Below are 25,758 nucleotides of genomic sequence, written 5' to 3'. Positions count from 1 at the left end.
GCTTATATCGGCGGATTTGAAGATGGAGACGCTTGAGAATGCACCGAACGTGTTCCTGCTGCTAAAGGCTGGTTGCTTCAGCGGTGTCAGCGATTCCGGTGCGGTTGTGTTCGCCGATGTTGCTTCTCACCACTACCCAGTCGTTGTCGCCGGTGTCTTCAACTACCGTCATTATCAGTACCACCGGAATGACCATGTGCCCGGTGGAGCAAAAGTAATCGAAAGCCACCAGGCCTCAGCTACAGCTAAATAAAAGTCAACTTAAACCATTCTTCTTTGCTCTAGGCTAGCGAAACTAGACGATTTTAATCTGTTCTATCCGAAACACAACTCACAGTGTAGTAGCAATAGTGGTGGAGGGTACGGTTCCATCCGTTTCTCTTCCTTTCACAATTTTAGAAAGCATCACAGTTAAAAGCATGGATTTCTTTATTTTTTTTTATTCATGAACGACATACCGGAAGTACACCGGAATGAATTTGCCAAGATCGTTGTTGCAGCTTTCTACACTGATGGACGATGGAATGGCCGGTGTAATCACACCGACAAACCGACATGAAACTTAAACTTAACTCTTGATCGAGAATCCATAACGGCCGATTCAAATGTGCAACGATCCCATCTGTCAAAACCATAGAAATGTTTTATCTAGATAAAAATAATTTGTCCGAAATAGATAATAAATTTAGGCTCTTTAATTATACTCATAAATTTTGTAAGCGTGTTCGTGGCTAGGATAAGTATTTTCCGCGAACACGGCGGAAAATGTCAGTTGTGTACTTTGATCAGAAATTTCTTTGTAGTTTGTATGATCATTCATGTCGGTTTGTCGGTGGTAATCAGACGAAAAATAACACCTCGGTTTCTCGACGAGCCGCTCCGATCGTCCTGATTCTGGTAGCTTGAATGTTTTGATTTTACTATTGAACATTCGAACATTAGTCCGTCAGCTGCTTTCTCATTTCCAGCGCAGTACCGATTGCCTTGCTTTTTGTATTTACTGCTACTGATGCTGTACTGTTTCGAACAGCCATTAGGATGTGCGTTGCTGGGAAATCCAACTCGGTTTTGGGGAATCTATGGAGGGTCTAGGCCGAAAATTCGTGGTTGCGGTTATCCGAATGCGAAAATTGCAATGTGTCAACAACAACGATTTGACACGACCCCTTAGGGGTGGTCACTCTACCACTCATTTTGCACCAACTTTTTTTTCAGTGTGCCGCAGCTGTGCCGACAGTGCCGGTCATCGAGCTAACTATGCTTCTTTGGGAATAATTACATGTTTTGCAACCCGGTATTTTAACTGCTCGAATGTTTGGTTTAGCTCGCTGAAGCCGAGAATAATACTGGGAATACACGAACCGAGACACGGACCTTAAGCAGCGGGATGTCGGCTTTCTCACCGCAATGGGTCTGCGGGTTCAATCCCAACCGAGGTCGGTGGGATTTTTCTGAGGCATACAAATCTCTGGTCAGGTGTGGAAGCTGCCTTCCTGCACATTCGATTGCCGTCAATGGATGTCCGTCGGTGATTGGCACTAAATTGCGGAACAAAGACCGACGTTAAATAAAGGAATGTAGAAGAAGTATAAGAAGAAGCAACGGGATGAATTTTCCTAAATTTGCGAAACGTTGCAACTTTCTATCTATGCTGTACTGTACGATGGACAGGCCGGTGTAGCAGCAGCAGCAACCGCCGTGGAGGCAAGCAATCAGGTGAAAAATACCAGCTCAGAATCACGATGAGCAACTTCAGTTAAAAGGTAATTCTGGTTGCTCCAAGGTTTTGGAGCCGGAAATTTAGTCCACAATCAGTTGTTTATAATGTACGGATCGGATCGAGGAATGGATAGAGCGAGGGATAGTGCTCAAATGAAGAAATGTGGACGGGTTTGTAGCTCTGGGCAACGATTTTGATGACGGAGCAGGAGGGTATCAAACATCCGGAAGGGATAATATGTTGGCCGAGGATTAGGCCGATTAGATTTCTTGGAGGATCTTCTTTTTTTTTAAATCACACCCGGCGCTGTTTGGAATGTAGGGTTGATTGGAGTGAGTGTGATGGAGTGTTTTTGATTTTCAGCACAGTAGCGATTGTCCTGGTTTTGGTATAGGCGGTGGTCCGAATGTGTGAACGCAGAGTCTCGCGCGAAATGATGTACGACTTTGGACAGGCATTAGAAATTCACGGTTGCGTTTTCCAAAAATTGGCTTGTGTCAACCACTTTGATTATCAAATGTTTGACACATCAGGGAAAACATGTCAGAAGGGTATAACTCGAAACGCAAACAATGACTTTGGACGTCGATTTCTCTTGAATGACCACACACCCACGGAATATGACCCCACCAGCTCATAGAACAAACATTTCTCTGTCAGATGATTTAGTTAGTTTGAGTGGGTGTGTTGTCGTTCGTAAGAAACCGACGATCCAAGTCATTGTTTAAGCGGCGCCGGTGGTGTAGGGGTAAGCGTGATTACCTCTCACCCCAGCAGGCCTGGGTTCAATCCCAGTCGGCGCCGCCAGGACGTTCTGAGGCATAATATCTCTGATCACGCCTTCCTTCGCAAGGGAAGTAAAGCCGTTGGTCTCCGGTTCATGAGTTGATGGGTCGATAGGTAGGGTCCAGGTGTGGGAGCTGCCTCCCTGGCGTCGGTAGCATTGGTGCTCAGCACGGAAAACAAATCAGGGAAAAACAAGTCATTGTTTACGTTTCGAGCTAGACCCTTCTGACATGCGCACCAATAGTGCAGTGCTGCCAGAAACATTAAATATTATAAAAATTGCTAACCATGGGTGCCAAACAGTTCCAATGAGTGTGCCCAGGTGTGCACTGTGCGGGGTGACCAACCTCTTGGATCACCTGAAGGTCGTTGGAATAATTTCTGAATCACGTGGTTATCATATGATAATATCTTAGAGAAGCAATTTGTTTATTTGTTATAGATATATCTTGATTAAGGAGACTTTCAGCCCTGGGCTGCTCTCCGGAAATAATTTGAATTGTTGGATAGCTTCAGAATGGTACTTGTTTAACCTGAAGGCTTGAAACAAATAATACAACAAGGAGTTGGTCATTCCGCACAATGTGCCAACGACACAGTCGGGCACACCTGGGCACATTAATTGGTACTGTTTGGCACCCATGGAAAGAAATTTTTATGATCTTTGAAGATACTGGCAACATTGGACTATCTCTCAGCCTGCGCAGACATATATCAAATAATTGTTGTTGACACATTGCAATTTATGAATTCGGAGAATCGCAACCCCGTTAATTTTCAGCCAAGTCCCACCATAGATTCCCCGATACCGAGTACAGATTCCCCAGCAGCGCACATCCTAATGCCTGTCCGAAGCAGTGATTCATTCTGCGTAAGGCAGACCAAAATCAGGGCAAACGCTGTATGATCAACTTCGTTGCATCCACATTCTAAAAAGCACCGGTTGTGATAGGTTGATGTTAAGAAATTGAGTCCGATCTACTGTAGAGATAACGTAAGAAAGGAAGAGAATCGGCTAGGTAATCTGCATTTTGTTTCAGTTTGAGCAATTCGAAATGGGTCGCATTCTCCAATGTCATTTTCACAGTGCCATTTAACAGATTCATCCCTTTTCTTCTCGTCCAGTTCATGCAGCCAATTTCGATCGCCGGAAGAGTTGCAGCGATTCGAACAGCAGCTTGACACGGCGACTGTGCACTTTAAAATACAAGCAGAAATATCGAACCTTTTGCCGAGGTCTTTCTCAAACAGCGGTCTGAGGGGCTCGATCGCTTTATTTGAGGAGACCCTCCGGTCGGGCCAGTTTGTCCGGTATCAGTTTGTACAGTTGTTGTTGTTTCTTCGCCTTCAAAACACAACATTTGAACGATCAGATTAACCAGGTTGCCATTTTTCACAAGCAACAAAGTCAGTCTGATGACTGGCACTCTCGGCACTGCCGGCACACTGAGAAAAAAATAGGTACAAAGGTGTAGAGTGACCACCCCTGATGGCCTTTGGAATACTTTCTGATCAACCTGGTATCATAAGAGTGGTTTAAATTATTGGAATGATTGTTTTTGGAGATATCTTATCACCGCAAGATCTTTGGAAAAAAATTAGGAGTCATCTGGTTTCCTGAAAGAATATCTGACGGACATTATTTGAATTGTTGGAGAGTTTAGCATCTTCAGAATAGTACCTGATCAACCAGATGTCTTCAAAATAGGACCTGAACAATCTGAAGACTTTTCAACCTGTAAAATATCCCGAGTACTTTATGAATATTCTGATTACCTGAAGGGTTATGAAATAATTTCTGAGTCGCTTGGTATCATATGAGAATATATCTTAGGGATGTTATTTGGATTGTTGATTATTTTATGGAGATCACTGATCACCTGATTGTCTTTGAAACAATTTATGAGCAACCTGGTATCTGAGAGACGTGATTTAAATTGTTGGACAGTTGAAGATCTTCAGAATAATGCTTGATAAACCAGAAGACTACAGTTATTGTCATTCCCTACACCCACGGGACAAGACAATGCACCATCCTAGAATGGTACCAAGTAGTTCTGAACTCGTTAAGGGTGCCATTTTGACGGTACAAACATCGCCAAAAATCACATATATTGCACTTCGGTTGCACCCCAAAAATGCATACTAAACGCATTCTGATCCCGTTATTGTCATTCCCTACACCCACGGGACAAGACAATGCACCATCCTAGAATGGTTACAAGTGGTTCTGAACTCGTTAAGGCTGCTATTTTGACGGTACAAACATCGCCAAAAATCACATATATTGCACTTCGGTTGCACCCCAAAAATGCATACTAAACGCATTCTGATCCCGTTATTGTCATTCCCTACACCCACGGGACAACTCAATGCACCATCCTAGAATGGTTACAAGTGGTTCTGAACTCGTTAAGGGTGCCATTTTGACGGTACAAACATCGCCAAAAATCACATATATTGCACTTCGGTTGCACCCCAAAAATGCATACTAAACGCATTCTGATCCCGTTATTGTCATTCCCTACACCCACGGGACAACTCAATGCACCATCCTAGAATGGTTACAAGTGGTTCTGAACTCGTTAAGGGTGCCATTTTGATGCTACAAAAATCGCCAAAAATGCATTTTTTTCACTTCGGTTGCACCTCAAAAATGCATACTAAACGCATTCTGATCCCGTTATTGTCATTCCCTACACCCACGGGACAAGACAATGCACCATCCTAGAATGGTTAGAAGTGGTTCTGAACTCGTTAATGGTGCCATTTTGATGCTACAAAAATCGCCAAAAATGCATTTTTTTTTCACTTCGGTTGTACCTCGAAAATGCATACTAAACGCATTCTGATCCCGTTATTGTCATTCCCTACACCCACGGGACAACACAATGCACCATCCTAGAATGGTTACAAGTGGTTCTGAACTCGTTAAGGGTGCCATTTTGACGGTACAAACATCGCCAAAAATCACATATATTGCACTTCGGTTGCACCCCAAAAATGCATACTAAACGCATTCTGATCCCGTTATTGTCATTCCCTACAACCACGGGACAAGACAATGCACCATCCTAGAATGGTTACAAGTACTTCTGAACACGTTAAGGGTGCCATTTTGACGGTACAAACATCGCCAAAAATCACATATATTGCACATGGGTTGCACCCCAAAAATGCATACTAAACGCATTCTGATCCCGTTATTGTCATTCCCTACACCCACAGGACAAGACAATGCACCATCCTAGAATGGTTACAAGTACTTCTGAACACGTTAAGGGTGCCATTTTGATGCCACAAAAATCGCCAAAAATGCATTTTTTTCACTTCGGTTGTACCCCAAAAATGCATACTAAACGCATTCTGATCCCGTTATTGTCATTCCCTACACCCACGGGACAAGACAATGCACCAACCTAGAATGGTTAGAAGTGGTTCTGAACTCGTTAATGGTGTCATTTTAATGCTACAAAAATCGCCAAAAATGCATTTTTTTCACTTCGGTTGTACCCTAAAAATGCATACTAAACGCATTCTGATCCCGTTATTGTCATTCCCTACACCCACGGGACAAGACAATGCACCATCCTAGAATGGTTACAAGTGGTTATGAACTCGTTAAGGGTGCCATTTTGACGGTACAAACATCGCCAAAAATGCATTTTTTTTTTCACTTCGGTTGTACCCCAAAAATGCATACTAAACGCATTCTGAGGTTCTGAGCAACCTGATATCATGAGAGAACATCTAATAAACGTGATTTGAATTGTTGGATAGTTGAAGATCTTTAGAATAATACCCGATCAAGCAGAAAGTGAGACATGTATTTGATGTAAAAGACACAAGTGCTTTCATAAAATTCTGTGAAAATCCATGATGTTGAAATTCCCAGAACTTCTATGATGTGCCCCGATCTTTTTTGAAATACCTCTCACTTAAACGAAATTATCTGAACTTCAATGATACTCCCTGAAACTTTTTAAAAATACAAGCTCTATGAAGTTTACTATTCTCTATGAAGCTCTTCGTAAATTTATATTAAATTATTATGTTCTCTGAAAATTGACGAGAAACATCCAAAGAAATTTGAAGCAGAATTCCATTGGTGCTTCAAACCCGCTCAGTAATAAAACATAATAGTCAAGCAATTGCAAATCTGGTTCAAACTTACTTACCTACTTATCCTGGTCCGACATCCCTCAGGATTGCACCTGCATCACAATGTTACGCCAATTCACTCGGTCCGTGACTGCTTGTCTCCAATTTCTTGACCGTCCCACACTTCCAAGATCCTGCTCCACTTGGTCTAACCACCTTGCTCGCTGTGCTCCTCTTCGTCTTGTACCGGCCGTTTGAGTGTCCCGCCCATCGTACCCGTCCAGCTTTCGCAACTTTCTGGACACAGGTTCGCCACAGAGTTGCGCCAGCTCGCGGTTCATCCTTCGCCTCCATACACCGTTCTCACATACCCCGCCAAAGATGGTCCTAAGCACTCGTCGTTCGAAAACACCCAGTGCTTGCAGGTCCTCCTCGAGCATCGTCCACGTCTCGTGCCCGTAGAGAACTACCGGTCTTATCAGCGCATCTCAGCTTAAATCTGGTGCAAAATAGTGCTCGAATAATGAAAGCATTGCATTGCGAGTGGTGCGTTTCTGTTCTAGTTTAAAATTGAAACAGTCCTTATAAAATAGAACAGCATTGCGAACGGCCTAAAGCACTCTCTCGTTTTTTTTTATGACAACAATAACGAGTGCAAGCGACAGACTCAACTCAAAATTAAGTAAAAAGAACTCAAATTTTGAGAAGTATTTTTCTCCGTGTACATTTTGTCGATTTCGTTGAAGGTTTTTTCTAGATACCGTGCCGATTCAAATTTCGGACACTTAAACTCGAATTTCGGACACTTTTAAAAGTTGATTATCTCGGTCGAATATGATCCACATGTCTTGTAAATTTTAATTTTTTTTGACTAGTGCCCTCCACGATCATCTAACATTATTACTTTGTTTCTAACTGGATGTAATATTTAATTAAAAATGAAAGTGTCCGAAATTTGAATCGTCCGAAATTTGAATCGGAACGGTACACCTGGCATCCCTGCTATCAGCATCAAGATCTAGATCAGTGGTAGCGATTGACAGTTTGCGGCTTTGTTTATTTCTGGTTCTGGTCTCATCCTCATTTCTATCAGCCTGTATACCGATCATCGATTTGTGTTTTTGTGTAATTTGTTGAAACAACCAGGAAAATTGCCCCCAAACAGTCGGTAGGTACGGCAGTTACCAATCAATCAAAACCATTCCACGCACGTTATGTGAATAATTTCCCACCAGGTTCGCTGAAACACAATTTGAAAGACACCGACTAACATGGCGACGGTTCGCGACCGAAAGATTAGCATCGTCAACCGGGGGCTGCGGCTGCTGCAGGAATGCAAGGTGCCTCGGTTCAGCGCCGCCGATCCAGCCGAATTGGAACAATTGCAGTACGCATGGTCCGAGCAGCAGGTGCACTTGCTAACTCGGTTGCTGCACTTTCTCGAACGGCACCGGCAAACGCTGTTCGAACAGGACTGGGGCCCGGTTACGGGGGAATTTCGGAAGCATTTCGTGCTCATCTATTTCGAACAAGTCGCTATACAGTTCGAACGCGCACACTATCAAGCGGAACTGGATGACCCTTTTGCGCTGGAAACATGGTTCTTGAAGTTTGAAGAAGATGTAGACTGTATATTGACCAAGGAATCGAACTCGGCACTTCGGAGCTGGTTGTTCCACCACTACGGGTGCGTGCTAGGAACGGAGGGCTGGCAGAACCAACCGGGTGAGGTCTATAGCTTCGTTCGATTGTCTTGCTTTCTGGTGGATAGCGAATGGAAGACGAACGTGCACTTAGGATCGAGGGTGCTGTCATTCGCGGAGACTTTCGGATTACGGTTGATGGGTGACCGACAAAATAGAGACTACCGGGTGCTGGGGATTTGGTTGATGAATGCGGTCATGAGATATACGTGCAAGAACCATGTCTATACTAGCAACGCCGAGGAGATTCTGGAACTGAGCCTACGGCTGGTCCGCAAGAATTCTGAAGAGACCCAATATGAATTGTTTAATATTGTCTACTACTCTGCCCGATGCGTATGGGTACCGAATCCTTCGCTGGACGATGAAGTTATGCGGACCTTGGTGTACCGCTTGATTGAGGACGACTCGAACGTAGGAAGGGAAGCTACTTATATGAGAACATTAATTCGAATACTGCTGTTGGAAGTGCCGCAAGTTCAGATGGATGAACTGGATTACGAAACGTTTACTATTTACGGTCGGGTCAGCAATGGACATCAGTTTCGCACGCATGTAATGCAACGGTTCCAATGCAATGCCGCACCGTTGGATTGTCGATTTTCGATCCGGTGGAAATTTCGCATCGGGCAACTGATGCCAAAGCTTCTCGGACGGATCATCACTTCCGTTGAATCCTGCTACACCGAACGGAGCAGTGTGCAGGGCCTGGGCGTCCTAGTGTGGCTGGTGATGTTTCCCATTGGACACACTTGGCGTCAGAAATACGCCCGATCTGTAATGTTTTGCGCCATGCTGGACGAGCTGTTCAATGCGCTTAACAAACTGCTGCAGACCTTAGATGATCTGAGAAATGAGTACAATGCCGTTGAGCTGCAGACTCAGCATATTCTACATCGGGTATGGTTCTTCTTTCTTCTTTGAGAGTTGAATTTGAAATAAACCGTCTTTGTTTTGTTGGTAGGATCTCCTCGCGTTGTTCTTTACAATAGTGGAAGGAACCAACGTACTGGCCAATGAATGTCTAGATTTGAAGCAACCGTGCCTGAATCGATACGCGGTACGGATTAGAGCTGTGGAGAACAGCCTGAAAGTGAAAATGATCGGTGTCCACCTTGTAATGCAACAGATTTTGGACGCTTTGATTCGATTGGTCTGTCAATGAGTAAATGATTCTAACATGTACAGTTGTTAATTATCAGGAAAGACTAATAAAGCTTCAACTCGTTAACTTTTTTCCGTACACGATAGGCATCCGACATTCTCTGTTTGCACAAACCAAAACCATTTTACAGCACCTCATTCTCGCCTACACAGCTGTCGTCGTCATCATCAATCGACCGATAACAGCGAAGATCGAAGACCCTTGCCGTTGTCATCATCATCATCGTCGAAAGAGTTCCTATTAACATTTCTCTTATCAATGCCGTCTCTCTGACCACGTCCAGAAACCATGAAACATCGATTTCCAGTGCGCATGGTTATAGGTAAGTAGCCAATAGGCTTCCTGATAAGCGCACTGAGCGCAGCGTAGCTCTTTACGATACGGCACCAACCAACACATGTTCGGAGAATCGATAGTCGGTTGTTTACATCGCATTCGATTCCAATCCCCACACACAACTGGCCGCGATGAGGGCGGTCTATGTATAGAGACTGAATCGCCTTTGTGGCGGGGGGAGTAAAAATAGAAAATACCAACTTCCATTTCAGTCTAGATTCGTCTTCCGGCTGCGACGGTCGTCCTCTATTCAAAGTACCTAATTCAAACCGCTAATTTCAGCAGCATCTCTAACATTCCGTTTTTATTTTTCTTCTCTCTCGATTCCGATTCGTTCCAGATGCGGCCAGTAAGTGAAGTGCTTTTCGCGCGAAATGTGTCGCTCTAAGTCATAATCAACGCCGCGGTGAATAATTCTGAACTCGCTAACCGAGAGTGCTGCTGCTGCTGTGTGTGTCGGAGTCCTGCTGGGTCGGACTTCCAACAATTTAACTAGGAACAATCGCGTTTTAGCGTCAGTGTTGAAGAAGAAGAAAGGATGAACCTCTCGACCGTCTTCACGGACGAAACGTTTGTCTACCTGTACCGGGAGATGATGGATAACTATGTGCCGGCGTACTTCAAAACCATGGAGTACACCCCGTGGATCTTCTCGCTGCTCGGGTCGGCACTGATCGGACTGAGTGGGATCCTGCCGCTGGTGGTCATTCCGGTCGGTGACAGCAGCGACAAGGAGTTTAAAGATCGTAAGTAGAGGAGGGGAAAGAGGGGGGTTATTAAAGGTGGTGGTGTCGGATGGATGGGAGTCGGTAACGAACGACAACAGTACGCGGAATGTGTGGCAATTTGGAAGATGCTCCAATTGAGTGGGCGAGCTCATAATAGTACTACACATGTGTTCGGGCGGAATGATATCCATACCCGTAAGCGCATAACAGTCCCATTTGAATAGGAACTCAAACAAACATGTGACTGTTATGCTTTTACGGGCAGTATTATAGTGATGTGCTATGCCGAAAAAGAAAGTATTTAAGCACCATCGTGTACGATCGCTGTAATAATGACACTTTGTATGGAGAGCAACACTGCCGGTGGACGCAGAATTATCTAAAGAATTTCGTGAGACAGAATATCCACGATTTTCTCTAAATTGCATACAATCATGAGCATAGAAGAAATATGCCATCACCATTTCGATTCTGCTACCAGGTGGTCATAAAAGGGTCCTGTGGATATCCGGAATCATCGGGAAAATGGTCCATTCCTGAAAGTCCGCGATTTTTTTCTAAATTGCAAGCAATCATGAGCATAGAAGAAATATGCCATCTGCATATCGATTCTGCAACCGAGTGGGGTCCTGTAGATATCCGGAACCTCCAAAGAAATGGACAATTCCTGAAAGTAGACTTAGAGATCCGCGATTTTTTCTAAATTGCATACAATCATGAGCACAGAAAAAATATTCCATCACCATAACGATTCTGCTAGCGGGTGGTCAGAAAACGCTCCTGTGGATATCCGGAATCACCGGCAAAATGGTAAATTCCTAAAAGTAGACTTAGAGATCCGCGATTTTTTTCTAAATTGCATGCAATCATGAGCATAGAAGAAATATTCCATCACCATAACGATTCTGCTACCGGGTGTTCAGAAAACGGTCCTGTGGATAACGGGAATCACCGGCAAAATGGTCCATTCCTGAAAGTAGACTTAGAGATCCGGGATTTTTTTCTAAATTGCGAACAATCATGAGCTTAGAAAAACTATTCCATCAGCATATTTGATTCTGCTACCGGGTGGCCAGAAAACGGTCCGCTGGATATCTGGAATTACCGGGAAAATTGTCAACTCCTGAAAGTAGACCTAGAGATCCGCGATTTTTTTTTCTAAATTGCGAACAATCATGAGCATAGAGGATATATGCCATCTGCATATCGATTTTGCAACCGAGTGGCCAAAAAATGGTCTTCTGGACATCCGGAATCACCGGCAAAATGGTCCATTCCTGAAAGTAGACTTAGAGATCCGCGATTTTTTTCTAAATTGCGAACAATCATGAGCATAGAAGAAATATGCCATCTGCATATCGATTCTGCAACCGAGTGGGGCCCTGTAGATATCCGGAATCACCGAAGAAATGGTCAATTCCTGAAAGTAGATCTAGAGATCCACGATTTTTTGTTTAAATCGCGTACAATCATGAGCATAGAAGAAATATTCCATCACCATATCGATTCTGCTACCGAATGGTCAGAAAACGGGCCTATGGATATCCGGAATCACCGGCAAAATGGTCAATTCCTGAAAGTAGACTTAGAGACCCGCGATTTTTTTCTAAATTGGGAACAATCATGAGCATAGAAGAAATATGCCATCTGCATATCGATTCTGCAACCGAGTGGGGCCCTGTAGATATCCGGAACCACCGAAGAGAAATGGTCAATTTCCTTTCCTTCTTCGGAGTATCTCAGCAACTCTTCTAAGGAGTTTGTTGTAAAAACATTGCTCTCATGATGTGAAACCGTTATTGCTAAAGCGGTCAAAGAGGATTCGGTGAATTTGTTGGGATTGGTCTGTTTAAATGATGGAAGAGCACTTTTCTGCTGATTTTGCTCTGCTCCGTTCAAACTGTCTCCAGATTCTGAAGACCGAATTGTATCGTCTGCTAACGATACAATGAGCGCATCCGTATTACTGTCAGTGGCTGACGATGTGGTTCCGATGGCATCAGAATAACCAGTTCCTGGTTGATTTACATGAGCAGACGACATTACTATGACAAAGCCCTGGGCAAAGTAACCGGATTTATCATTCGTGGAAGTTGAAGGAAGTGGATGGTTTGGTTCGTTTAGGTTTGCAGCCTCATTAGAGGAAACCTGGTAGATCCGTTGATTGACCAGATTACTCCCTCTTGTGATCTCAGTCGACACAACCGAGGACCGAACAACATTTGCTTCACCGGAAAGTCGCAGACGGTATCCTGGCTCCAGTGACGTTATTAAACATTCACGGCGAATGAGAACGACCCAAATTTGAGTTTAGTTCACTCATAATCGCCAAAAGTGCAGGAACTCAGCGATGAGTAAATTTTCCTCATGTTTTTCCAGGATTTTCCAGGGAAAAATTCCCGAATTTGAGAAAAGTAAAGATTGAATTCACTCAGTTTATTGGTACTACTCCGAGACTGAATAAAATTTTCGTCAATTTCCTCATTTTCCGGCAGATTTTTTAGGTTTTCCACAGGAAACCATGAGACAAATTTTACTCATCGCTGAGTTCCTGCACTTTTGGCGATTATGAGTGAACTAAACTCAAATTTGGGTCGTTCTCATTCGCCGTGTTCAATTGGGACTCCTATAGGATATACTTACGTATACTTACGTTTTGCGTTTGCTTTCATTGGTTTCCACAGACCTACAGGTAACATCCGATGAGGGTTCATCAAGCGCATCCGTTTTACTGTGAACGGCTGATGATGTGGCTTGGATTGAAGTAGATTCTAAAGACTTGCGATGCGAGGTTGATCAGTCGCAATACAGAGCAAATCGACAAAATCGACTCCACATTCTATTCAAATGAAAAAAAAGACACATCAATATAGGATACAAGCTCACATTAAACCGTTCTTACCATCAAATATTTCTAACAAATGTTGCGTGATGTTTAAATCAACTAGCGGCTCTTGCAGTTTGTTTTCAACATACGCCATTTTGCTTATTCTTCGTACACAGAATGAACGCGGAATGCAGCTGGCAAAATGAATTTAAAAAAGTACGTGATTTTCACGTAAGAGAGATGGGGCAACTGCAGTAAAAGTAACTGGCGCTTCATTTCATATACAACCAGAGTTCGATGATAGTTACCTTTGTCAGATAAACTGGAGTAAAAAAGCATTTTTTGGAATCTACGTGATTTTTCACGTAGCATTGACGTGTAGATTATTTTGAGTGTACTACATTTGAATTTGGCTTGATCGAGTGGCTTATATCAAGACGATGAAGTGTTGAAGAAGACAACGCCATGCTAGAGGGATAGAACATCATTTTATTTTCATAACAGATTATCAGGAAAGCCCTTTAGGATATGGGATTCCGGAGATGAAGAAAATTGGAAGACCATGATCCACTCACGTTCTGGAACAGTCATCACGAAGAGCGTCCACAAGGGAGTAGTAGTGGGTATACGATAAACAACAAGATAAGAATATCAAGGCTCAACTACTACGGGCACATCATTAGGAGCGATCCAGGCGGAATTTTGAAAACGGCACTCAAGTATAGAATACCAGATCCCAAGAAAATTGGAAGACCGGCATACACCTGGAAAAGGTGTATGCGACAAGACGTGGAGAGGAGCAAAATTCCCATTAAAGTGTGGCAGCATAAAGCACAAGAAAGGAGCAAGTTCAAACAAACACAAGGGGTAATCAACTCCGCACACTGTGTCTAAACACAGCATGTCAAACTGTTCGGTACGTTAAGGCACACTTTGAGTGGTGACGTTTTGCAAATCGTTGCCAATGTTTACTACTCGGTTGAATAGTTTGTTTACTCAAAAATAAAGCTAGTGAGAGAATTTACTACTGTTAAAACTAGTGAAACAACAACCCACCGATTTTGAGGATCGTTCGACAAATCTGAATCGTGAATCTCTTCAGATCTAGCCAAGTCCGTATCTTCTGAATCACAGCAAAAATCACAGCGGTTGGTGTTTCTCTCATCTAAACAGCTACTATTCGGGCCTCACTTCAATCGAGTTCATCCACACCATGGCCAGTCAAGAGTGTCTTGTCAATACGGCAGTCAAGACGGCTGAATCGGGCTACCTCTGGTGACCATTCGTGCCAGACGGTTTCCTTTGATGATACATTTGGAAGGACACACAAACAAGTTCATTAATATCTATCAATATACAACGGGGATAGTCGAACGCCTACACTTATGCTGTTGCTACGAAGATCGGATTTATACTTGGCACGGTGACTATCGAGCATCTACAGCTCGATGCTTCCGTCTATTTACGTCTCTTTAAACTGTTCCCCTGGTAGAGGAGAATTAAGTTCATTCGAGACGGACAACAGCTCGATGAATCCTCACATTCAGTATTGGAAAAGTTCACCAAAACTCACTATGACTCGTGAATTTTTCCAACTCTGCCCACATTGCCGTCCACATGCTTAACCCAAAGACCACATATTCCAGAATACGCTTCTTATTTTTTTAACTAAACAATTAGTACTACCATAGAGGTAACTCTAAGACCAGAAGGTCCCGAAGAAACGTGCTCAACCTTTTGGCTCAGCTCTGGTACTCTCTTCGGTCCCAAGCTAATCGATGCACCCCTCGAAACATAGGAAAATCCACGAACCCCTCATTTCATCTGTCAAATTTTCATATCGAATCAAAACAAACATAGTGTAGTACTAGAATTTCGACTAGAATGGGGCACGTTAATCGTTTGCTTGGGACCAATAGGCTATTCAAGTAGTGAGCCAATTTAAAATCGTTAGTTTCCACCGGTTGGTACTACCGTGGGTATCCAATATCGAAGCGTACAGCGAAGGATCAGCGCAGAATCTTCTGCGGGAGTTGAGCTGCATTAATAATTCTGTTATGCAGAATGAACAATGAAGAAGAAACAAAGCTTAACATAGAGGGCAACCAGATACGGATCCCGGTCTTGCCAAGAATCTTCTGGGATGGAAATTAAAAAAAATCCCCGCGGTTTTTCTCGGATATTCTTGCCAGTCATTAGTTTCAATTGGCATGGACTTCGTCAGTATATCCACTGGACTTTATATGCTTGACCACATAATTTTGAAAGAAGTCTCAGTACTGGTGGGGGATGCCAATACGTATTGATCCCAAATATATAAGCTCTTGAATTATGAATCGCCAACGTTTGACATCTGAGTTGTATGCAGACTTACAAGCGATGGGTAAAGCACTTCTGCTGAATCCTATTTTACATGACAGATCCTAAGGGATAAATGTTTGATAGTTCAAATCGGTGGTACATTACAGTAGGAACACCGACAAACCGACATGAATGACCATACAAAGTACCATCAAATTTCTGATCAAACCACAAAAATGACACGGCGTTCGCGAAAAATGTGTATCCTAGCCACGAACACGCATACAAAATGTATGAGTTGGTTCGTGTCTAGTCTATTCCGGGCAAATTATTTTTATCTAGATAACAAATTTCTATGGTTTTGACAGTTGGAATCGCTGCACATTTGAATCCACCGCTATGGATTCTCGGTCAAGAGTTAAGTTTTAGTTTCATGTCGGTTTGTCGGTGGTAGGAACCACAACTGCTTGGTAGGCTTGAACGGTTGATGGTGTGTAATTAGGAGGTGGCAGAAGGCATCATAATCAGCGATACGATAGGCTTAGGTGCTATCTTTGAGGATCCCCCTAATAAACGAGCATCATACATGAACGATACCACAAATCGTGCCACCGTGCCACATATTGTTGGGATGATAACCTGAATAGGTTGTTAGGCACTCCTTATGGTTATCGTTTATGTGGGCCGCACTTCTGCGTCGATCAGATGATTTAAGGTGAATCGCTGTGTTATCCTTATTCTCAGAACCACTTCGAAACTTTAAGTGCACAAATATCAGCTTCTACGACACATGAAGTACCAATTTCAGGTGAAACGAGGCACTGATTTCCGAGATTTGTGTAATTGTAAATTCGAAGTGGATGTGCATGTATAGCCTACGTGGCGGCCATTTGTGGACTCTACAAGGAATCACCTTAAAACTGATTCGACGATGTTACTCCTAGGATGGGATTGAACTCTCTGAGTTCTGGGTTTACTTTAGCCGGGGAGGATTTAATAGACAGAAATTTCATTCATCATCGATCGGGTTTCTCCTTTGCTCCTGTACACCTTGGAAATGGAATCAACAGTTTAACGGAACATCGAGGCAGAATTTTATGGATGCGTTGAATTTGCTTAAACACCTAGATGAACACCCTATATAGGTTTGGTGGCTTCCAGTTGCTCCTCCACTTCCCATTCCGCTAACGTTCTAATGATAATGCTTGCCATGATCCGTCAGAGAAATTGAGAATGTAAACATAATCACAAGTCATAACATCCACGGTTGCCACGTAGTCCTCATCCGGTCTCACGTCCTGACTGATGAGTTGCGAAAGCACATCCGCGTTACCGAACTTCAAAGTTGGTGAAATCGTACAATAGCAGCGTTAGCGCCCAGCGCTGCAATCGGTTCGACGTGTAGACCGGAATGCCTTTCTTCGAGCCAAAAATCCTCAACAGAGGTACGTGATCCGTTTGCAGATGGAAGCGCCGACCAAACAATATTCTGTGAAATTTCGTTACCGCAAATATGATGGCTAGGCCTTCGCGATAGGGTTGGCTATAGTTCCGCTCGGCCGGTGTGAGTGCTCGTGACGCATGCTGAACGACCTTCATGGTACCATCCGGGAATTTATGGCCCGTTGCGATCGAGCAGGTAGCCCAAATATTTGATTTGTGGCTGAGCGAACGTACACTTCTCTGGCCGGATGGTGAAACCAAATTCTTGAATCCGCTCCAACACTGCATGAAGATTGGTCCAATGTTCCTGAGCGTCTTTTCCGCCAACAACCACGTCATCAAGGTAACCAGAAGTGCATGGGAGACCAGCCAACATGGTGTCTATCAGCTGCTGGAATGCTCCTGGTGCTGTCTTGACTCCTGGTGGTAGACGGTTGTAGCGGTACAATCCTCCGTGGGTGTTGATGGCAAGAAGATCCCTGCTATCTTCGTCGACTTCCACCTGGAGCAAGGCGTCAGAAATGTCTACCTGGCTGAACACGGTGCAGTTGGCTAACTTGGCGAAAATGTCTACCGGTAACGGGAGAGGGTACTAGTGCGGCTGCAGGGCAACATTGAGGCCGGTAGAATAATCCCCACAAATCCGTATGGAGCCGTTGGCCTTGCGGACGACTACAATCGGGGCCGCCCAATTGGAAAAATCAAGCGGTGAAATGATCTTGGCACGCTCCAGTCTGTCCAACTCGTCATCCACCTTTTCGTACACAATCCAAGTTCACTTTTTGAAGACTGCCGGAAATGCCGCCTAGAGGGTGTCCACAGTGGTAGAAGAACTGGTGACACGGTTGCAGTAGGCACTGATAGGCACAGACCACAACCCAAAAGCATCGAGCATGTCGATCCCTAGCAGCTGAAGGGATTTCTCCACCACGTAGAATTGTGCTTGGCGTTGCTCACCGTTGATTGATACGGTGCAGACGAACTTGAAAGTAGCTTTAGTGGATCTCTTGACGCTGTTGCGGCTCGTTCCGTAGATGGCATTATCGGTGGATTACCAACTTTCTCCCAGATCCGCTTCGACACAACGCTGATGTCAGATCCAGTGTCCAACTGAAGACGTACATCCACTCCGTTGATTTGAGCTTGAACGAAACGACGCTTTTTGTTAACGGTATTTGAAAACTTACTGTTCTCGTTGAGACAGCTCTCGGTCGGCCTTTCCGCTTGATACGTGCAGTTCCGGTTAAAGTACATTGCTCCACAGTTCCAGCAGGGTGATGCTGGTACGTTCCTGGCTTGTTTCGTTCCGGTTCCAGCTGATCCGATGCTTGTTGAACTGCTTACGTTTGACGAACTGCACTGCTGCTGACGTTGACGATTCGATCATTGCCGTGTCATGCTTCAGACACAACAATCGTTGACAGTCCTCTGACAGCTGTTCGAGTGTGACGTCCGTCCGCTCCTCTATCTTCGAAAGCAATCTTGTTCGTATTTCGCCATCTCCCTCCGATTTCAGACCGCAAACAAACATTAAACATTTGAATTGCTTTTCGGTCATCTTTCTCAATTCGAACTCAACACAGCTCTTGTTGATTCGACAGGCAAATGAAATTGAATCTTCGGTAGGTTGCTTTGCAATTTGCAAACAGCGATACCGTTTGCTTACAACGGACTCGACAGCACCGAAAAGCGTTTTCAGTTTTTTCACTGTAACCAATGTAACCGTTCGCGAAGAATGCTCGAGGTTCAAGTGAAACTCGGTGGCTTAAGCGCCACTCCCTTTACGAGAGACCACCGGTCGTGTTTTCTTTGCCCGACTTAGAGACTGATCCTCAGAGGACCACCCGAACGGTATGATTAAAAGCCCTTCCTCAATGAAATTCAAAACTTTAACGGAAAACTAATCTTTATCGAAAGTACACCTTTATCCGATCCATTTAACATCAGGGAAACCCGTAACCTCAAAGAAGTCCACAAATTATAGTCCCAATGTTCATTAGACCTAACGAACCAAGCTAAACCGAATGTGTCTGATGCGAATCCAAGACGAGCCCAAGAACTCAATGGCGAGCGAGTCAGCTATAAAACCGTGACAGAAAAATAAGTAACTCAACAAAAAAAACTTTAAATTTCAATCTATATTCACATCATTCCTTAACATTCATTCGGGTTGGACTAAACTCGGTTCAAAAAGCAAACTATTCATGGCCATGAAAAGAAAATACGGACATACCTGCGCAGGTTTTTTCGATGCGATGCGATGCGATGCGATGATGGCGACGGATGGAGCGGTAATGGCGGCCGGTGACTTTATCAAGGTCCTGACGATGGCGACTGTCGACCTTCCGACGACCTGTGATAATGGCGACGGTCTCGGAATGGCGCCGATCAAGCTACGGAAATGGCGTGCAGCGACGAAAAGTGACCCGTGTGCGGTATGGCCGAAATTAAAGGTGCGGAGGTAGTGGCGGCTGGACGGAAGGCTTCCGATTTGCTTTCTAGAGAGCTGAGCATCGACGGAGTCGAGCATTTCCCGGGAGATTCGCTCCGCAGAAGAGAGAGACCAACGTACCTTCGCACGGCTTCGCGTACTATGTTTCCGCTATGACCGCCCGAGATGAAATGTAATCTTCTCCTCTTTGGTTAAAATCCGAACCGAGGTATGCAATTGGCTTCGTACTTCTGCGGTCCGAACTCTCGAATGTCACTGTACTCGGGGTTGTGACGTAATGGGGACTCTACCAACGGCTTTTGGCGACCCTTGGGGAAAATTTCGCTTAGCAAACTAGCGACTTAACGACACTCCGTTTATCTACCTACAAGAGGCGGGCCTTCGCAATGCACCCTGGTCTTGTCCGAATCCAACGGACGGAAATGGCGGCCAAGTTGACGCCACGACAAATGCCGATGGAAGCCGAACTCGCCGAAAATTCCAGCCCGTACGAAAAAGCCCGTTGAACGAGCTTTTTGTATTTAGACACACTATCTACACAGCGGTTTGAAACGCGAACTTCTTGCTACAGGCAATAAAAATCTTTATCTTTTTGATCGAATTTCACTGAGTTCACACTTGACTGACGAACTTGAAAACCGCGTCAAACACCACTGCTTTCCAGCCGATTCGTTAGCGAAAAAATCAGCTAGTTTTTTGGAACCTTCGGTAAGATGAAGCTTACGTAACGCTCAAGTTCCGCAGCACCCAGTGAGCAAGCGAACCTTGGCCTCATCGTCGAGGTGAGCAGCATCTTTTTCAAACAGGTCGCCGTACCTGGCGTACCAGGCAGCGAACGTGACGCTTCCCTCTGGTTCGTAGCGAAACTCCTTAAGGCCCAAACGCAATGTGGGCGGAAGCGGAACGGAAACGGAAAGTTTGACAGTTGTCACTAATGACATCAAGATGCCTAACCGAAATCGATTAGAATCTAACTAGTTTTCAATCCGACAAGTAGGCTTAATCAGATCGGGCTTTTCCGCTGCCGTTGCCGTTCCGGTTCCGCCGTCATTGCGCTTGGGCCTTTAATGTTGTTCGCCAGCGAATCCAGGATGATTTCAGGGTTTAAAGGTACCTGAACGCGAATCGACTGTAATGCTCCTCGCAACGCGCGCGCCATATTGAGTAATCCAGCGGATTAAGATCGGGGCTGGATGGCGGCCACATATCCTTCGTCCAGAACGGAAGATGTTCCTGCAACCACTTCTGAGTGCGGTTCGAGGTGTGGCATGGAGCCCCATCTTGTTGAAATACAACATTTGATTTCGGACCGTACTGTTCTTTGATCCACGGGAGAACATACTTACTTAAAATCCCGATGTAGACCTCCGTGTTGACCTTGTCGCCTTCTGGAATGAACACTGGGTCCATTTTTTTGCCATCGGAAGCCACCAAACCAAACACCATAACGCTAGCAGGATGCTTGGTCAGATACACGTTCTTGTGCTCGTCGGCCACGTCTTTTACCGGTAGAGAACTAATATACCGGTCGGTTCTGGAATTTGATACGGGATCGACGGTTAACATGCTCTCGTCGGTGAACAGGATTACCAGATTTTTTCGCTTAAGGAAGTTCAAGATTTTCTTGCATCGTTCGACTCGTAGCTCCCGGAAGCGGTTGGTATTCATGTGAGTTTTTTTTCCGTGCCCTCGACTTCGCCCGGCAATCTTCCTTTACGATCTACCGTGCCGTAGTGATCACTGATCCCATGTTCCTTTGCCATTTTCCTTATTGAACGCACTTGATTTACCCGAATCTTCCTTTTGATAGCAGCGATAACCCTCGGAACCCGAGCTGACCTCGGACGACCTGTGGTCACCTTTGCGGATAGTTGTCCTTTCTTTTCTCGGTCTAAAACCCTTTTGACGGTCCATCGGGACACCACCCGAAAAAAAAAATTACAGTGAAATTTTCAGTGGAAACAATGCTCTAACATTAATATTTATTGTCGACAATAAAAATGATTGTTATAATGTTGTACCCTTCCGAAAACGGCAAAACTGTTACCTAGCTGTACAATGAATGTACATAATAAAATGTTGTTACAATGATTTTTATTGTATTTTGCATTTATTTTATTGTTAACATGATTCGATCACGAACAATAATGAACAATTCTATTACAATAAAAAATGTTGTTACATTAAATATTGGTGTGTTTTCATTGTGGGTTACTTCACGAACAATAAAAATAAATCTGATTGAAGCATGCAGACTATGAGAGGGTCAGCAACACTGCCAATGTAATCAAGATAGGTGCTGCTCGTATGGCTCTTGCTTTGACAGTTCGTTTGGCTCTATTCGTTGCCAAGTCAATTGAACGCCTACGACCAGATCGGTTTGAGTTGAACTCAACTCTCCTGCCTCATCTAAATCCCGCTTAATGCAGACCTTTTCCGTGCAGTCACTAATCATACAATAATAATAAAAAATCCACCACTTGAAGATGTCAGGAAATCACTCTCAGGTGGAAGCATATTTTCATGGGCGATTCTCTCCAGTTGAATGCATTAACTTATCAACGACGTTCAACCACCAAGGAGACGTGACCTAGAGAGATCGAGTGCAGGGGAGTTGGCTTCCATTTCTCACAAGTTCCGGATCGAATCTCAATCCATAACCAGTAAAAAAAGGACTCACCCGTAACAGACATTACACCACCCCCTTCCCTCCCCGGGGCGATGTTTTATTTTTTCGATTTATTTTTAAAGTCGATAAAGTAGATCTGTCAAGCCAACACATACACTCTAAAGTACACTGTTATTTTTTTTAATCAATAAATTCGCCAACCAACAGTAAAATAACAATAATATATAATGTTATTGAAAAAAAATTATATGGGGAAATCACGAAAATTTCATTGTTAAGATACTTAACAACCCCCCTTTTTTATTGTAAATTTTCCATTTACCATGAAATTTACTGTTTTGTACAACATAAATCAAGGTAAATTTATTGTAGACGTAACAATATAAATCATTGTTAAGACAATAATTTTCGTCTTATTGTTACATTGTTTTTTATTGTATTTTTGTTGTTATTTTTTTTCGGGCACCTACACTCCCACGGCGATTGAAATGTGTTTTTGCGATATTTGCGCGTGGGACAAATCACGAATACGCTGCCACTTCATCATGGTGCAACTGTCAAACTAAGTAAATCATTTTCTTTTATACACAGCCTACTAGCCAAGTACGGGAACAAACCTAAGGTCAAGGCAGGGCGAAGGGGGAGTCTTAAACCTCTCAAAAACTATTCAAGTGTCCTCGTAGTTAGCTGAGATTTAAAAATCTGATTCCAAGATCGAGCAAATTACCTGAATATTTAAAAACCAACATCTAGACCACCAATATGTGGTCTAGATGTTGGTTTTTAAATATTCAGGTAATTTGCTCGATCTTGGAATCAGATTTTTAAATCTCAGCTAACTACGAGTACACGGCGAATGAGAACGACCCAAATTTGAGTTTAGTTCACTCATAATCGCCAAAAGTGCAGGAACTCAGCGATAAGTAAATATGTCTCTCTAAAAAATCTGCCGGAAAATGAGGAAATTGACGAAAATTTTATTCAGTCTCGGAGTAGTACCAATAGACTGAGTGAATCCAATCTTTACTTTTCTCAAATTCGGGATTTTTTCCCTGGAAAAACATGAGGCAAATTTACTCATCGCTGAGTTCCTGCACTTTTGGCGATTATGAGTGAAATAAACTCAAATTTGGGTCGTTCTCATTCGCCGTGTGAATCATAAGTCGGCTCTTCGGAAAATGTCGAAATGCACCGACGGAGAACGCAAAACGGTGTCACTAACCTTTCTCTAGACTTGTTGCCGTTGCGGTGTACCGAAAAAAAAAGAACGGACCCGTTATCGAATTGCGATCGATCGTTATCGCACCGTACGTGAGCACGACAACGCTCCGCGGGTAATTGGGGGGTATCGTGCAATTGTCTATATTTTATTGTTGTCGCTCGCATTCTACTGCCTATCTCAATGCCCATCATCACAGCTTCAAGATGCCGCCACCGCCCGGCTAATCGGAACCGCTGTTGAATCACGAGCTTCTGTGCTTTTACTAATCTGAGATCTTCCATTTACAGCCGCCGAATCGAAGACCCTTAGAATTCTGCTCAGTTTTGCCGTCGGCGGTCTGCTGGGGGATGTCTTCCTGCACCTACTACCCGAGGCGTGGAGCAGCGATGTGGCGTCCAGTGGAAGTGGTAAGATTCTTACTTCTTGACTAAAATATTCGGGCGGGACTTATCCGACTTGGTTGGATTTCTTCCCTCAGATGAACACCCTTCGATGCGCAGCGGGCTGTGGGTTCTGGGGGGAGTGCTGATCTTTACCATCGTGGAGAAGATCTTCTCCGGTTACACGAACGCCGACGAGAACAATCCGCAGCCCAGGTGCGTCGAGATTGCCACCTGTTTGCTGAGGCAGAGCGGTGGAAAACTGCCGGAAGGTTTCGTCGGAACGTGCGGTCAAACTGGCGGGGCGTGCGACATCGAAGACGTACCCAACGGATGCTTCCTGGCGGGGAAATCGGAAGAGAAGAAGGAACCGGCCAAGAAGGTGGCCGGCTATCTGAATCTACTGGCCAATTCGATCGATAACTTCACCCACGGACTGGCGGTGGCCGGGTCGTTTTTGGTTTCCTTCCGGCACGGGGTGCTGGCCACGTTCGCCATTCTTTGTAAGTAGTCATAGGCAGGCATGGACAATCATTTACATTCATTTCGTGTTTTCATTTATACGTTGTAGCTAATATCAAAAACTATAAAAGCTTCATACATAACATTTTACGGAATTCTAAATGATTTTCCATGCCTGATCATAGATCTTTTTTTTTTTGGTCTTGAGATATTGATTCATGATCTCTTCCGTTTCAGTGCACGAAATCCCGCACGAGGTGGGCGACTTTGCCATCCTGCTGCGGTCCGGGTTCAGCCGATGGGATGCAGCCAAGGCTCAGATGCTGACTGCCGGGGCCGGTCTCGTGGGAGCCCTGGTGGCCATCGGGGGCAGTGGGGCCACCACGGCCATGGAAGCTCGCACCTCCTGGATTATGCCGTTCACGGCGGGAGGCTTCCTGCACATCGCACTGGTAACGGTCCTGCCGGATCTGCTCAGCGAAAGTGAACCGCGCGAATCGATCAAACAATTTGCCGCCCTACTACTGGGCATCGGACTGATGGGATTCATGACCGTGTACTTTGAGCATTAGATGGAAAAAAGGAGCCCCCCCCCCCCCTCAATTGCCGCACGCTTGGGTGCTTGAAGAGCGTGTGTCGTTGGATCAACCGTCATCGTGAGAATCCCACCTGTTTTGTTTTTCTGTTTGTGCTGTCTGTAGTTCCCCGATCCCTCTTTCGATTATCTCTAGTCCCAAGGACTCTGGCACAATCCTCGCACACGGCCGCCGCATGCAGCACGTGTGTCGGCTCTTCGCAACAGTACCTATAGTATGCAGTTTGCCATATATACGATGATGAACGCTCCTCACTGGAACGAGAAAAAATCCATTCAAATTATTAAATTGTAGGTTAACAAACACAAATTAGACGTATGCAACAAATTTCACCCCCCCCCCCCCCCCCCATATTTGTTAAATAGTGTGTTATTGATTGATGAATAAGTGAAGCGAAGATAAAAAAATACGATGAGCGGACGTAATGTGATAGGTCCTTATGTTTAAATTGGTAAGCGAAACTAAAAAGTGGAACAATCCCTTAGAATTATAAAATGATAAAAAGGTCGTTTTTCTTTAGCTGTATTCTGTACATATAGGCGAAGTGTTCGAAAAATCAGAACACTGAAAAAGTGAAATCGAACTGACGAGATAGGGTCGACTTTTTCGAAAGTAAACAATGTGATTTCTTGTATGATACCTATTCGAGATAAATGGAAAAAAAATAAAGCAAACAGTATGATATTCAATTTTAGCAAAGTTAACCGGTTGGAATAAAATGTTATTTTCGAAAGCCTTTCTGTGGGGCAATTGCAATGTTCCCGATCGGTTTAAAATTTCCGCGATCGGTCGTTTACGATAAAATTTTATACCGTGACCAGCAGTTTGGTACTCGCCAACCAGAAGTTGCTCGGTTGCTGTAAGGGGGAAGGCGACATGCTGCCATGGATCGAGTGGAAAGAGATAC

General features: G+C 44.2%; 1 protein-coding gene across 4 annotated transcripts in view; it reads left to right on the top strand.

Moving 5' to 3' along the window:
* Zip99C (Zinc transporter Zip99C) overlaps positions 1-25,550 on the top strand; it is a 141,964-nt gene extending 116,414 nt beyond the window's left edge. Inside the window, exons 2-5 of one of the 4 annotated variants that reach the window (XM_065231325.1) lie at positions 10,345-10,557; positions 23,701-23,820; positions 23,892-24,296; positions 24,493-25,550. In XM_065231325.1, the coding sequence (XP_065087397.1) occupies positions 10,350-10,557; positions 23,701-23,820; positions 23,892-24,296; positions 24,493-24,827 (1,068 nt within the window). In that variant the 5' untranslated portion in view covers positions 10,345-10,349 and the 3' untranslated portion in view covers positions 24,828-25,550. Of the gene's footprint in view, positions 1-7,700; positions 7,780-7,842; positions 9,211-9,274; positions 9,798-10,151; positions 10,558-23,700; positions 23,821-23,891; positions 24,297-24,492 lie in introns of those variants that run through there. The other 3 variants (XM_065231324.1, XR_010518336.1, XR_010518337.1) reach the window with 3 other exon arrangements.
* The last annotated feature ends 208 nt before the right edge of the window (positions 25,551-25,758 follow it).

Source organism: Ochlerotatus camptorhynchus, unplaced genomic scaffold, assembly GCF_037179485.1.
Source record: "Ochlerotatus camptorhynchus isolate MF236.1 unplaced genomic scaffold, CSIRO-AGI_Acam_v1.1 ptg000350l, whole genome shotgun sequence".
Classification (NCBI taxonomy): domain Eukaryota; kingdom Metazoa; phylum Arthropoda; class Insecta; order Diptera; family Culicidae; genus Ochlerotatus; species Ochlerotatus camptorhynchus.
The sequence above is the reverse complement of the archived record's forward strand: the minus strand, read 5'-3'. Positions and strand labels throughout refer to the sequence as shown.